The 15,610-nt window shown below is 37.6% G+C and overlaps 2 protein-coding genes across 2 annotated transcripts; one reads left to right on the forward strand and one right to left on the reverse strand.

Annotated features, from left to right (window-relative positions):
* The first annotated feature begins 3,210 nt into the window (after window positions 1–3,210).
* LOC105443360 (Rieske domain-containing protein) lies at window positions 3,211–15,235 on the forward strand. The gene is made up of 3 exons (XM_030989169.1): window positions 3,211–3,676; window positions 12,224–12,403; window positions 13,358–15,235. The coding sequence occupies exons 1-3, from the start codon at window positions 3,529–3,531 to the stop codon at window positions 13,588–13,590; spliced, it is 561 nt and encodes a 186-aa protein (XP_030845029.1). The 5' UTR covers window positions 3,211–3,528; the 3' UTR covers window positions 13,591–15,235.
* Window positions 3,874–10,531, reverse strand: LOC115918187. Its single transcript, XM_030989168.1, has 2 exons — window positions 10,338–10,531; window positions 3,874–9,276 (listed from the first exon to the last, which is right to left on the reverse strand). The coding sequence occupies exon 2, from the start codon at window positions 9,150–9,152 to the stop codon at window positions 6,231–6,233; it is 2,922 nt and encodes a 973-aa protein (XP_030845028.1). The 5' UTR covers window positions 9,153–9,276; window positions 10,338–10,531; the 3' UTR covers window positions 3,874–6,230.
* Window positions 15,236–15,610: the final 375 nt, after the last annotated feature.

A 15,610-nucleotide genomic window follows, 5' to 3' on the forward strand; every position in this document is an offset into this window, starting at 1 on the left:
GGGGAGGATAGAGAGAGAGAGAGAGAGAGAGAGAGAGAGAGAGAGAGAGAGCATGAAATAGCCTAGTTTGGCCTCAAAAGGAGAAAGAGGGAAGAGCCAGCAAAATAATTTGTATAACATTTATTTCAAAAATCATGCTTTTTATATTCTTATGTTTTTACAATGATATCTTTTACAATATTTTGTAACATCATCTTGAAAGTTTATTATCATGAATATAAATGAAATTGCTTAATCTTTTTCAGTGGAAATTGATAGTATTAAATATTTGAAAAAATAAAATCAATATAAAGTTTGACGTTAAGAGCAGTTATTTCTGAGACTTTCTTGACTCTAGTCTGTGTTTTAAGTAATTATTAGCCGTACGTTGACTATCATTCTGTTTCGATCCCTTACTTATTCCTCTGCCTGCATGTCTCCCTGCCCCCTCTCACTCCCCCGCCCCCCTCTCTCTCTCTCAATATTATCTTTATCAGTTCTTTCAACTACCAATGACTACTGCAATACATGTACGGGGTTAGGGGTTGTGGATGCATATTTCTCAAGAAGTGCTCATAATGCAACAAATAATAAGGTTAATAACGATTAAATAGGCTTATATTTACGCTGGGGAAGGGGGTGGGTATCTCTGACTAGAAGATAGATAGATAGATAGAAAGGACCCCCCCCCCCCCCATTGTTCGTCTCCCCCTATTTAGTAAGTGGGAGGAGATAATAATTATTGCCCCCTTTTGCAGCCCCATCAATGTTTACCCCCTATAGAGTGGGGAAGTTAGTGTGACGTCATCAAAAATTTAATTTTAGAATTTCTTAACTTTTTTTTCCTTCATTTTCCGAAAGAGCATCACAAGTGTCGAAAACCAATTGAATATGTTAATTATTGGCTGAGATATGACCGTCTGAATAAATAGATTTCCCATACGAACTCAGTGTTATTTTGCTCTGGTTCATTACGAACCCGAGCTCTATCTCTGTCAATCTAATTAATTGTTCTGTCCTTTTTGTACGTTCTTTCTTTTTCCTGTTCTTTTGTTTATACTTATGCTTTTAGGTGATCTCGTTTTTTCATTCTTCCCATGTGTTCCTTGAGTATTAATGTTGATTTAATCTGGATTCAGCTCCTTTCAAATCTCATTATAATGATCTATGTTTATGCCTCTCTATCTGTCTGCCTGTATATCTATCTCTCCCTCTGTCCGTAGTCTGTCTCTGTGTGTGTGTGTCTCTCTCTCTCTCTCTCTCTCGCTCTCTCTCTCTCTCTTCCCCCCCCTCTCTCTCTCTCTCTCTCTCTCTCTCTCCCTTTCACCCTCTTTTTTTTCTCTCTCTCTCTCTCACTCACTTTATCTTTCCCTCTTTCTCTCTATCAAACCCAGACCATCGGAAACGTTGAGATGAAACTGCCCTAAATAATGTAAACAATGAGTTTCTGACCATTCGAACCTTTTGTGTACCCCAAAATTAGATACATCGTAATTTCTGTTATAATTATGATATTTTTTCTTCAACTTTTGAGCCCTCCATAGGCTATTTATTAATAATCTTAACATACACAAAAACAAATCAAATGATGTGCATGTTTAAACAAAGTTAAAATAATCTTTCTATACAAACAACAATTATTGTAGCAATTGTCTTTCCATTCCATACAATATTGTATTTCTCATCTTTATAATTATGGTAAAACTTTCTTTAGAATTCAATTTTCAAATAAACATTCTGTTTCGAGCAATTTTGAGCATTGTTTCTCTTATCTTCAAAGCCAAAAATTATATTTTGTAAAGTGAACAAAATTCTAATTTGAGTTCTTTCATGAACAAGAGTCCAATTTTAGGTTATTGCTACTAGGTTTACTCATAATCATTTGCCATTAGCAACACAAGATTTTACATGCATTATACCGTTTGTCATTTGCTAAACATTTAATCTCATTTGAAGTCATTTATGAATCCATATGCCTACTTTTATAATTACATAAATTATGATGTTTCCATGTATTTTTTCCAAATAATATTTTCATATTTGTAATAAGTTCTGCCTATGTATTGTAAAACTTAATATTCATTTATCATGTGAATGAGGTTTCCTAATAAAGACAAAATACAAATACAATCTTAATTTTTAGTCAACGGCTGAAATATTATTGATGGGAGAACAATCGAGTGAGAGCTACCATAAATTAATTATAATGGTGTGAAAAAAATATAATGATTTTGGGACCGGCTGAGAAATTATGCACCCAGACCCAGTCATCTTTATTTAACTGGCCAGTTTATTTACTGTGGCGTATTTTAATTTGTTTGTCTTTTTGTCTTTTCCCCCTTATATAGCTTAAAGGGACGAAAGAAACAACGAACAAAAACAGTTACTTATAGATCAAACGCGAAGCGTGTGCCCGGTGGGGTCACTCAATGTGACTTCCGGACCGCATGACCGTTACCAAAATCGCGGAAAAAGGGGTCAATTTCAAGCAATGTCCGCGGACAAAATATTCCTCGAAATAAAGAAAAATAGGGGGGCACAGGTGTCCCCGAAATTGATAAATAGGGGTCAGGAAAAGGGAAAAGAGAAAACCGGGAAGGGAAAAGAGAAAACCGGGAAGAAAAATTCTCGGAGCCGAGTCTTGTCCTTGAAATATGGTAAAATAGGGGTAAATTTGCGAAAGTGTCCTTACAATCTTATAAATAGGGGTATTCCAAAGTACGATTTTGTCCTTGTTTTGACGTAAAAAAGGGGGTTAAATTTCACAAAATGTCCTTGAAATTGACCGCAAAAGGGGGTTATATGCATTGGTGGTAACGGTCATACGTGTCACTCTTTGCAGGGGAGTGACCCCACCGGGAGCGTGTGATGGGTTTGCATGTTTTGTTTTCCAGTAACTAAATAAGATCAGCGGCATGTTCTGATGTTGTAATTCGTGTTGAACATTAAGGATTAACATTAGTAGACCTAATAAAAAAAAAATGAAAAGGCGTTACCATGGCGCCGCACACTCCAAATAAGCCTAATCTCATCTCAGCGGGGCGGTTTGATCCGCGGATTAGGCTAAAGTGATTCTTCTTTTAAGACCCCGGATCTGTACTTGCTCCGGTAGCTAAAATGTACCCGCAACTACAATTTTAACTTAAGGCCTAATGTTTGTGCGTATCAGGCGCAGCCACACCTTTTGTATGCCTTTTTTTTGCTCACTTTGTTCTGATTTTGTGCCACTTAAGTTTTTTGTAAAGACCAATTGCCGGTTGTGAGCTTCTAAGAATCTCCTTCTTATTATGAGATGGAAAAGCTTCTTTGGATCATTATGTTCGTGAACCGCCTAAAGAGTAACAGGACTGAGTATGGTGCTTTTTGTAAATACATGGATAACAATTTTTTTTAATTCCGGATTTTTTTCACCTATTATTTTTGTGGTGAAGTAAACTGTATGCATGCATGCATGATTGCATCGAGTTGCTAACTGTTTGTCTTTTGTACAGCCGTTTCTCGATTCTTATCTTACCATTAACGTTGCATTGACGTATATTAGCGAAGAAAATGCCTGGATCATTGAGTTCATCACCACAGGAGCGGTTTCTGGAGAAGCTGATGAAACTTGGCACACTTGTGGATCCGGAAAAACAGAGTTTCATGTGCGAAAACGACGGTAGATTGTACTTTCGTGTGACCTCCGTAAAATTCGAAGGTATGTTGGAAAAGAGTTATGTGTATTTTGTACTGTTATTCACTTGTTTGTCTTTAAATGGTCCCGTTTATACGCCGATATTGCGTACAATGCATGGATCGCAGAGTTTTTACTGGTGTACGATGTATTGAGTTCTGTGTTTGTTGTGATGGTGTTGACTGTTGGATCATTCGATAAATGAGACCGGACGCCGCTTGTAAATTGCATAACTGTTTTATTCAATCTGTAATCAAAAAGAAGATACAGATAGAAAATCCGGTGTTAGCATTCAGATATTCAGTCATAGAGTTACACACAAGATATTTCATTGAATGGTTCACTGTATGTCTTGCCAAAAATCTCAACCCAAAATTAACTCCATGATGTTCAGAGCACAAGCATGTGCATATACATGCAACGCCTTAATCCAATAGCTTGTCACATACACCTGTCAAAGTGACTTTCACAACTGACCTAAATAATTATGCGCAGAAGCAAACATGACTTCCTTTGCATTCAATCCACCTTGCTAAATAACTGTTGCTGATTTTCAAACTCAGCCAAAATGAGAATTTATCAAACTTGTAAATCTCCTTTCCTTTTGATACAACCAAATGACCAAATTATTCTTTAGAAATTTGCATACAATTTATGCGCACTCATTAAGTGTTTTCTTTTATGAATTTATACAAATAGCATGGCATTCTTTAATTTGCCAAGACTAAACCTTTTAATTCATACACTTGCATAAATTGCCTGTTATACGTACATGTTTACTTTCTCCAAATAAACCAAGTTCTTTGTTCATATGAGCAACCAAAGTTCAATATGCATGCAGTATTTTTACAAACTAAATATCAGGTCCTAGACACTTCACTTTGTGAATGACCCTAATAGCAGTGACCTACTTTTTGCAAGCCAGATTTCATGCATGGTGAAATTAACTCTTACTCTTAAAACCAATCTTGGTTTTCATCATTTTTATGTAAATAAGCTATAATCAAATATCTCACTCCATTTACACTCACTTCTAACTATATCTGTGCAATACTTTGTGTCTCTACGTTAAATTACAATTTCCACTGAATTTACGGCTTTTCGAAATAAACAACAACTTTCACTTGACCGATAGACGTAAAGTCTTAACAGTGCGCACAATGCCCTATTTGAAACTGTACGCACATACCAAATTAATCTGACACGTTGACACAAAATCTTGCACAGTTTATATCTCAACATTGAATTAATCTACACATTTTTATCCTTCAATAAATAAGTATTGAGTATTTCATGATTTAAACTTACTCTATGGGCGGCGGTAAACTCTACGTAAAAGGACAAATTTGGGGACTTTCCGTCCCACCGGAATACTCGTACTTTGACTTTCTCTGGAACGTAATGTGTCTGCAAAAAAACTCATGTTACGGTGTCTTCAAGTTTCAAACAACATCTAAAAAACAGATCAAGAAAAATGATTAAAGAAACTGCTGTTTCAATGAAACACACTCCCCGCCCAGATGAGGGCAATTATAGTCCTTATCTTTTAACCTACATCACACTCAAACTTCATATCCCTCAGATGGATAAATGACCACTATTTTAGTTATTGGTCTGTTAAGCTTAGTGCTTACAGTTTTCACTTTCACATTCCTAATTTTCCCATCTGACCCAGGATAGACATGAACAATTCTGCCTATTGTCCACTTGCCCCTGACCGCGTTATGGTCAGCTACCATGACTACGTCATCAACTCGTACATTTCGTTTCTCTGTGTTCCATTTACGTCGCGGAACTAACAATGGGAACACATCTCTATTCCATATCTTCCAAAATTCATTCACAATACGTTGAACAAATTCTACCCTATGATTAGGATTCTTAGTTTCTTTGAAAGGACCCTGAGGTATCTTAGAAGAAGACCTTCCCAACAACATGTCATTCGGACATAAGTACGCACCGTCGTCTGGGTCATTGGGCGATCTTCCTATTGGTCGTTGATTGACCAAGTTTGCGACTTCTTGTAGGCATGTGTGGAGTTCAAACGGTGTCAACACTTGACTTCCTATCGCTTTTTTCAATGCGATTTTACAACTTTTAACAAGCGACTCTGCGGTGCCGTTCTGATGAGGCGCTTGAGGCGTTATGAATCTCCACTCAGTTCCACGTTCAGCGCAGAAATCCTTCAACTCCTGATCGTTCCAACCTTTCACCATTTCTCGCAGTTCTCTTTCTGCGCCTACAAACTGTGTACCATTATCGCTAAACATACGGGCTGGTTGTCCTCTAATCGCGAAAAATCTGCGAAACACTTGTAGGAACTCTGAAGTTGAACAATCGACGGCCAACTCTAAATGCACAGCTCGTGTATTGAGACATGTAAATATTACCCCGTAATGCTTTGCGGTTTTGTTCCTGCTAATCTTTACATTAATTGGTCCAAAATAATCACATGAACAATAATGAAACGGTGGGGTAAATGGGGCCACTCTCTCTGGAGGCAAATCTGCCATCTTCTGACTTTCGATCTTGTGCTCAATAGATCGACACTTAACACACCTGTATTTGATGGTTTTAGCTAACCTATGCCCCTTATGATCCAATATCTCCTTCTGACTTTAGCCACTATCGACGCTACTCCATCATGACCCTTGTCATGGAAATGACACGTGATAAGAAAGCAGATTAGTTGGTTACGCGGTAGGAGAATGGGGTGCTTATCTTCATATGACATTGAACCTTTGTCGACTCTCCCTCCTACACGGACTACTTCCTTCTCTATGAACGGACTCGGTGATTTCAGATCCACAGACTTCAATCTCTCGCGTAACGATTTCTGAGCGTGTTGAATCCATTGGGTCTCGGCATCATCAAGCTCATTTGGCGTCAACGATGTGTCGGTTGCTGTAGCTTCATCCTGCTTCTTCCGAACTCTGGACTTCAATTGGCGAACAAATCTCAGTATGTAGGCCGTTACCCGTACAAGTCTCCTCCAGCTTGAGAATCTTGAACAATCTATTACCTCCGCTTCAGTTATGTGGAGGACTCTCTTGATGCTGCGTTTCTCTTCGTCGATCTCGACTGGATCCGGTTGAACTCTTTCTTCAGGCCACTGTTCCTCGGGTAAGCAGATGAATTCTGGCCCACTCTTCAATCTACCTTCATGCTTATCAATGGTTATACCCCTTGAAATGTCATCTGCTGGGTTCAACGGGTCAGGCACGTGCTTCCACTGTTGTGGATCTGAGTTAGTTTGAATCTCCCCTATTCTGGCTGAAACAAACGGCTTGAAGTTTCTGGCTTGACTTCTGATCCACGATAATGCGATCATGCTGTCGACAAAATATATTGTCCTTTCCAAATCCAACTTCAGCTCTCTCTTGATCGGCGCACTTAGTCTGGTTGCCATTACTGATGCTTGTAGCTCTAGTCTTGGTATCGTGAGCCTTTTCAAGGGAGCTCCTCTCGACTTAGCTGTGACGAATTTGGTTTGAAACTGTCCGTTCGTGAGCTGCCATCTCAAATAAGCACATGTTCCATATACGCTTTCTGACGCTTCTGAGAAAACACACAACGTAGGTTTCTGCTCTGCTGTTGGTGGTGTTAGACACCTATCTTTCCTTTCGATGTTACAGAAGTCTGATACAGGTAGGTCCACTGGTGATGCTAACTGGACATGGAGGACCCTGCTAGTAGCAGATGAGGATTGATTAGGCCCAAACACTACCCAACCTATTGGGGACTTTCTCGCAACTAACTTTTCTGCTTGTCGTGTTCGACCTGTGTGAAGGGTAGGATGATCTATGCCAATCAACAGGTCGATATCTCCACCTCTGCGATGAATACTTTGATGATCGATTTTCAGTACTTCTGCTATTTCTTTAACGTCCACTTCATCCACATCACTTATGAAGGGTAGAGCTACTGCTCGTATCATGTAAGTTGGCGAATTACCATCTACAGCTTTGACTGGAACTTTGTAGACATGGGTTTCTACAGTCTCTTCCTGTCCGCCTATCTTCTTGATTGTTATAGCAGTTTTAGTACCCTGAAGATTCAGTTTATCTGCCACGGACTGCTTGATAACACTGACTTGAGATCCTGAGTCTATCAAGACATTCCCCTTCACCTTACTGGAACCCTTCTGCCCCATTATCTCTGCTTCAAGAACTGGCAGCATTGCTTCTCTCTCTGCATAATTGGACGCAACTGCAATGTTGGATGCTACAGTTACACTGCTACTCCTTTCGTCCAAGTGTAGAAGGGGATGATGAAAATATCTACACTGACCTTCACTGCACTGCCTTTTCCTTCTACAGTTACTCATTCTGTGGTCCTTGCCTGCTTTCTTCAAGCAACTGAAGCAGGCTTTATTCTCCTTCATTAGCTTAAGCCTCTCTGGTTGTGTCATAGTAATGAGCTTCTGACACTGATCAACCCAATGGGTATCTGTTTGGCAGATCCAACACTTTGGCGGAAGTTTGGTACGGAAGGTTGTGTCTTGCCTGGTTGTATCTGGCCTTGTTGTATCTCTCTCTTCAGTCTTGATATGATGTATTTGCTGACTTGTCTTTGCTGCTCTGATCGGGGCTGTAGCTCTGATTCTTGCAGTCATTTCCCCTGTCATCCAATCTATGAGCATGGATACGGATGCTTCAGAGTCCTTCGTGTTTAGATGACGGAACCAAACCTTCTTGTCTTCAATGTGCAGCTTTTTTTCTATCGTTGCTAGCACTTGGGGATTGTCCATATCTGCTTCGTGTCCAACATCTTTCATAGTGTTGTGACTCCGGAGGACAAGCTGTGTCAACTCGCAAAACCGACCATCCTCTCCTTCTCTCAATGCTCTGAATGTATTGATGTCATTAAGCACAGCATCAGCTAAGAACCGGTGACTTCCATAAATTGCATCAAGGAACTTCCATGCAGCCTTATAGTCACTGACTCCTCTCAACATTTCTGCTGGCTTTCCCTCTAAACAGCTTCTCAGTAGAGTGACAGCATCTCTATCTGTGTAGATACTGGAAAGATGCACGAAGTCTGTCTTAAAAATGTTATATTCTCGAACATCTCCCTTGAACTTTGGAAGTTTCAACTTCTCTAACTTGAAAGACGACGTACCTGATGATGAAGGTGCTGATGCTGAACTGGAGGGGGGCGGTGCTGATGTTGAACTGGAGGGGGGCGGTGTTGATGTTTCCTGAGGCTCTACTCGGTGTAAGTACTGCTTACATTCAATCTTTAGCCTGCTGAACTCACTATGGATTTCGTTCATCCATCGTTCTTCGATTTCAAATTCTGCATCATCAACTATCTGCTCAGCAAACTCCTCGTGTGCCGTCTGTACTTCTTCAAACGCTGATTGGAAGTGTTCAAGTGCTTCCTTTACTTCTGTTTCTGGTCTGCTGGCTTCTATAATTGTGGAAAGGGTGTTGCTGTATCTTGTAAAACGTCCCTTTTTTCCTCGACGTCTTAGCTTCAGGGATTTTGTATCTGTCATCTTGAATGGATCAGGAACTCTCTGCTCTGCGGTGACCCCTGGTTACTTCAAGAATTGAATTGATGGATCATTCGATAAATGAGACCGGACGCCGCTTGTAAATTGCATAACTGTTTTATTCAATCTGTAATCAAAAAGAAGATACAGATAGAAAATCCGGTGTTAGCATTCAGATATTCAGTCATAGAGTTACACACAAGATATTTCATTGAATGGTTCACTGTATGTCTTGCCAAAAATCTCAACCCAAAATTAACTCCATGATGTTCAGAGCACAAGCATGTGCATATACATGCAACGCCTTAATCCAATAGCTTGTCACATACACCTGTCAAAGTGACTTTCACAACTGACCTAAATAATTATGCGCAGAAGCAAACATGACTTCCTTTGCATTCAATCCACCTTGCTAAATAACTGTTGCTGATTTTCAAACTCAGCCAAAATGAGAATTTATCAAACTTGTAAATCTCCTTTCCTTTTGATACAACCAAATGACCAAATTATTCTTTAGAAATTTGCATACAATTTATGCGCACTCATTAAGTGTTTTCTTTTATGAATTTATACAAATAGCATGGCATTCTTTAATTTGCCAAGACTAAACCTTTTAATTCATACACTTGCATAAATTGCCTGTTATACGTACATGTTTACTTTCTCCAAATAAACCAAGTTCTTTGTTCATATGAGCAACCAAAGTTCAATATGCATGCAGTATTTTTACAAACTAAATATCAGGTCCTAGACACTTCACTTTGTGAATGACCCTAATAGCAGTGACCTACTTTTTGCAAGCCAGATTTCATGCATGGTGAAATTAACTCTTACTCTTAAAACCAATCTTGGTTTTCATCATTTTTATGTAAATAAGCTATAATCAAATATCTCACTCCATTTACACTCACTTCTAACTATATCTGTGCAATACTTTGTGTCTCTGCGTTAAATTACAATTTCCACTGAATTTACGGCTTTTCGAAATAAACAACAACTTTCACTTGACCGATAGACGTAAAGTCTTAACAGTGCGCACAATGCCCTATTTGAAACTGTACGCACATACCAAATTAATCTGACACGTTGACACAAAATCTTGCACAGTTTATATCTCAACATTGAATTAATCTACACATTTTTATCCTTCAATAAATAAGTATTGAGTATTTCATGATTTAAACTTACTCTATGGGCGGCGGTAAACTCTACGTAAAAGGACAAATTTGGGGACTTTCCGTCCCACCGGAATACTCGTACTTTGACTTTCTCTGGAACGTAATGTGTCTGCAAAAAAACTCATGTTACGGTGTCTTCAAGTTTCAAACAACATCTAAAAAACAGATCAAGAAAAATGATTAAAGAAACTGCTGTTTCAATGAAACAACTGTAAATCCAAGCAATAACTGAATAGATCTAAGGCAATATAGACTAAAATATAAGATACAAACGAAAACGCAACTTAAACATATCCACAGCAACAATTATTTAATATAAGATTTTTTTTTTAGTCCCCCAAATTCTGACTCAATTTGCCAAAATGAATTGCATTTTCTGCATTCTGCAAAAATTTGTTAAACTAAATTAAATATTAGATCTAATTTAGAACTAGATCTAGGTCTAGATAGTATCTATCATCTAGGTCTATTTTGTATATCTAGTTTTGGTAGATGTTTATTCTAATTCTATGTTTAAAGAGATTCTGTCATAGTGTCATTCTTTTTTGGCATTTTCACAATGCATGTTTGAATGCACTGATTTTCTTATAAAAAATAAAAATGAAGATATGACGTACAACTGTATATATTAATTAATACTGAATGAATGCCATTAAACTATTACCAACAACAACAATGCACTGAGTAATAGTGTAAGAGAGTGTTGTAATAGTAATACTGTACATGAATCAAGACAAGAAAAAAACTAGAAGAAGCAATTTGAGAAACAGAGCAAGACAACGAGATGAAATATGTAAAGAATAAAATTAAGGTGGAGAAACAAGACTAAAAGAAGGCCATGGAAGTTGAAACTCAGAATTCCAAACTTTAGAGAAGCAAATGCAAGTAAACTAGAAATGAAAGAAGTAAAACTGGAAGTAAACAAAATGAAATAACTAAATTATAAAAAACTAGATTTAAACAAAAATTATAAAATGAAACTTAAAAAGGGTGATGGAGTAGCAAAGAAAGGAAACATATGAGGAGATAATACCAAACCTATTTAAAAGAAGAAAGAAAAAAGAAGTGAAAAGAAATAGTACGACAGAAGATTAACAAAAAACATCAAAATTAGTATATCATAATTGAGAAATTCTTGTATACAGTACTTATCACATAATAGTCAACTCCTTTGATTGTGAGCATCAAAGAAAAGCCTGTATGTTTATGTAGCACTTTCAAAATGTCCCAATGTATTTTAAGAACAAAATTAACTGAGATCTTTATAACAGTATAAGAATATTTATGTGAAGGTAGTGTAATCTATTCTATCATGATGAATAACTGTATCCATTTTCTTTGTGTTCCTTACTCTTCTCCCCCTCCCTCTCTCTTTCTTCCCTCTATACCATCCTCCTTCTTTAACTCTTTCATTTCATCTTTATTTCTCTACCCTCTATGTCTATGTTAGGACAGCTTCTGTTTCCTCGTATATATATGTATATATTTTATCAATTGTCATTATGATATTGTAAATTTTCGCCATTCGGCTCTGCTGCAATGTAAGTATTTTAATAACCCATCATTGAATGAATGAAGGGAGGTTTATTTTCTTACAACTGCAGTCAAACCTGCTTTAGTGACCGCCTGTCTACAAAGACCACATTAAGTCATAGAATATCCTTCCTCCTACTCTCCCTCCGCAGACCTCTACGATTGGTCCAACCCCGTCCAGAAATGGAAGAGTCATCGGGTAAGCGGGCGTCAGCTTTGATTGTGAAAGACAATGTCTGTATGTTTATGTAGTCTTTTGTAAATATCCCACTGCTTAATACCACAAACAGGTTCATGTTTTACCACTGCTAGTAAACTTGGTTTCACAGATTAGTCATCTTTCTTCCTACTGTCCCTCTGCAGACCTCTACGATTGGTCCAACCCCGACCAGAAATGGGAGAGTCATCGTGTTAGCGGTCGTCAGCTGAGACGATCTAACAGCATGCCTACAGGGAGCCTGGTGCAGCTCAACGATGAGGGTATCGCTCTCTTCCGCTACAAGGAACTGCTCTTCGCCATTAAAGAGAAATGCCCCCATCTAGGTGAGAAATGTGATGTACATTTGCAGTGTCTTGAGTAACCTGGCTATTATGTCTATCTTATTCGTCTATCTAATTCCTATCAGCTTGCTTGTACATGTTTATGCTTCTCTTGTTATCTTAGAATTTTGTTTTAATTTAAAGACCGTCTGTACTAGTTCGGTCATAAGGGATTAGACCACCCAGCAAGGTCAATTGACAGGTGGCTATCCCATCAACTCAGCTCTCAATTAACATAAGAAAAAGAGGATCATGGGGGACCAACAGGCACCGATTGGGGAAGTTTTCTATATAGAGGGATCAAGTAGCTACAAGTAGTCCAGTGGGCCTTTAAAGGGTAATCCAATCTTCATAATAAATTTGTTTCTGTAAAAGCAGAAGAAACACAGGATGGCGAAAATTTGAAATACATCAGACAAATAATGAGAGGGTATTTGAAATATGACAACAGTCTGAACACAATAGCTATGCGAAATTCAAATAGGCAATTTTGTCAGCTGATGGTGATGTAGTCATGGACAACACTTCTTTTTGTTGTGTACAAAAATAATATACAATTTTGATTTTCTCCCAAGTGCCTTCTTCTTTGGGGCACTACTCAAAATATATTATGGATAGTATATTATTATAGGTCCTCTAAATAGAACAGAACCTTCTGAGTCATACATTTTGTAAAAAATTAATTCTTAGTCATTTTGGGTGTTTGAACAAATAGGAAAATTGTCTGGCACTTCACAACTGTGACACTTTACTTATTCAACCAAAGTTCCAATAAGTATAGTGTTTACAACTTTAAAAAAATCATAACTTTCTTATTCTTTGTCCTGTTTCATTTAATATCTCACCAGTTTGCTTCTCTGATCTTTGTGCTTTCTTTTAAAGCAGTTCGATCTGAAGGTTGGATTTCCATTTAAATTTCTTTATATCTCTTTTTACCTATGAATTTTGATTTCCTAGGCGGCCCTCTACACATGGGTGATATAGAGGTTTTACCGGATATGTCCATCTGCGTCAAATGTCCCTGGCATAAGTGGTCCATTGACCTGACCTCTGGAGAGGTCAAATCCCCCAAAGGTCGCAAAGAAGTCAGCTCGGTGACCTTTCCCACCAAGATCGACGAGAGCGGGACCATCTTCATCGGGTTTCAGAAATTCAGCGGGAAGTATTTTTCAGGTGATGAAGATTTTTAGCTGCTACGCCATTCAGCATTCTCACCACAAAATTAACTCCGTAATTTTCCAGTAAGTGTAAACTGGCCTAGCAATTTTCCAGTAAGTGTAAACTGGCCTAGCAATTTTCCAGTAAGTGTAAACTGGCCTAGCAATTTTCCAGTAAGTGTAAACTGGCCTAGCAATTTTCCAGTAAGTGAAACTGGCCTAGCAATTTTCCAGTAGGTGTAAACTGGCCTAGCAATTTTCCAGTAAGTGTAAACTGGCCTAGCAATTTTCCAGTAAGTGTAAACTGGCCTAGCAATTTCCCAAGGACAATGCTTAGGAAGACCTGAGCACTTCTGTTTGCTGAAAATGTGCATCAATACTGTAAAGGCAGAATTTTTTTTGTGCACACACAATGTTCTCATATTTTGCAACTGGCTATTAAACTTTTGTGAAATGTTAATGCGGCAAAATAATCTAATCACAATTGACATAACAATTAATTTTTGTACACTGTACTATGCAAAATGTTCTTGCCCTGAAAATCGCTGTCAGTTACAATAGCGTGAAAGTATTTGATTGCAATTTCTTTTTATAAAGGTATATTTATTTCCCCCGTTAGTACTCTTGTTTGGGAAAAACTACTCCTATTCTAAAGTCTGTTACTCTTGGTATTAGCTTGGAGCTATAAGAGCTCCATGGTATAAGTACCAAATGTGTTATGTGTAATACACCGATGAGAACTCAGATGCCATTTATATGTATGGCACACAATGTTGCGCAAAGTCTTGGTTTCTGCTCATGCTCCTGATTTGATGGATAAAATCTTCTTTTTTTCAAGGGATGGCTTGTCTCTTCACGTCATTTATATTGACACCGTCATGTATTTATCAGTATTCTTAGACCCTTGTTAAAAGATTAAAAAGGTCTGCCCAGTACAAATGTATATTCTTGCCGCCTTGTATTTACATCATGCGTCAGGTAAACTTATACATTTTGTAAGATAGACAAAATATACCAGTTGATTGAATCAGAAAATCTTAAGAATTACTATTATAAGGACATTGTTCTTAATCAATATCTTAATATTGAAAGCCATTAGAGTCTTGATAAATGTTAAAGTACTGAAGACAGTATTTGTTTACATAGATTGTCAGAAGCCTTGTTACACCTAGAATGTTTACATGCAGTGTGCTAATGTATTCTACTGAATATAATGTTGTAAGGAGGTTCAATATTTATGTCTCAAACATTCCCTTTCGTTGTAACATATTATATGCATCGTTTCGGCTTGGCGGTGCCGAATTCATTCCAAAGTTTTATCTTAAAACCATGGATTCAAGCTCAATATGCCTGTTCTCGTGTTCAATGGGCATGCAATTACTCAGAGCTTAGTTACTATGCAAAAGCCCTTAGTTGCATGCAGTCGCCATTCATTTACAATTTTAGTAAAAACTGCAGCAGATTTTTTCTGCAGGGGTTTACCGCGCCATTTTTAAACAAGCCTTAATGCTTACATTTTTAACCTGAAGGATTTTCCAAATTTGTCAATTACCTTTGTAAATTGAGACCAATAGAGTAAAGATGGGTATAATTGTCACTATCTAATTGAAGTGAATATACAGTTACCATCTAAATTATTCATATCCTTACCAGGTTTTGTAATTTCTTAAGTATAAGATTTTTTTTTAAAGCACATAACATGTTAAAGCTTTCATCAAAAAGTATTAAAGAAAGGCTCTTATTCAACCAATTCACCGTTCAATCTTGAATGACAAAATTCACGAAAAACATCAAATTAACAATGGGTATGAATAATTTAGTTAACTGTAAGTATATGTTTACAGCAAGATGCCATTTGATGAACATAAATTGAAGAAAAATTTGTCTTTCAGAAAGTTTCAGTGCCCCAACTCTCTTTTTGAAGAGTATATACAAAAAAATATTATGGAGATTGGTTCCATAAAGTTTCACGAAGGTCAAAATAAGACTCTTGACAGTTCATTCATGATGCCTTCATGTATATTTAAATTTAAATATGTGGCCTTTTTTCTAT

The sequence above is a fragment of the Strongylocentrotus purpuratus genome, unplaced genomic scaffold (assembly GCF_000002235.5).
Source record: "Strongylocentrotus purpuratus isolate Spur 01 unplaced genomic scaffold, Spur_5.0 spur5_scaffold_18, whole genome shotgun sequence".
Taxonomy (NCBI): Eukaryota; Metazoa; Echinodermata; class Echinoidea; order Camarodonta; family Strongylocentrotidae; genus Strongylocentrotus; species Strongylocentrotus purpuratus.

Coding starts and splice junctions, on each gene's coding strand:
- LOC105443360 (XM_030989169.1), top strand. CDS start 3,529: ATGCCTGGATCATTGAGTTCATCACCACAGGAGCGGTTTCTGGAGAAG. Junction 3,677..12,223: donor GACCTCCGTAAAATTCGAAG/GTATGTTGGAAA, acceptor GTCCCTCTGCAG/ACCTCTACGATTGGTCCAAC. Junction 12,404..13,357: donor AGAGAAATGCCCCCATCTAG/GTGAGAAATGTG, acceptor TTGATTTCCTAG/GCGGCCCTCTACACATGGGT.
- LOC115918187 (XM_030989168.1), bottom strand. CDS start 9,152: ATGACAGATACAAAATCCCTGAAGCTAAGACGTCGAGGAAAAAAGGGA.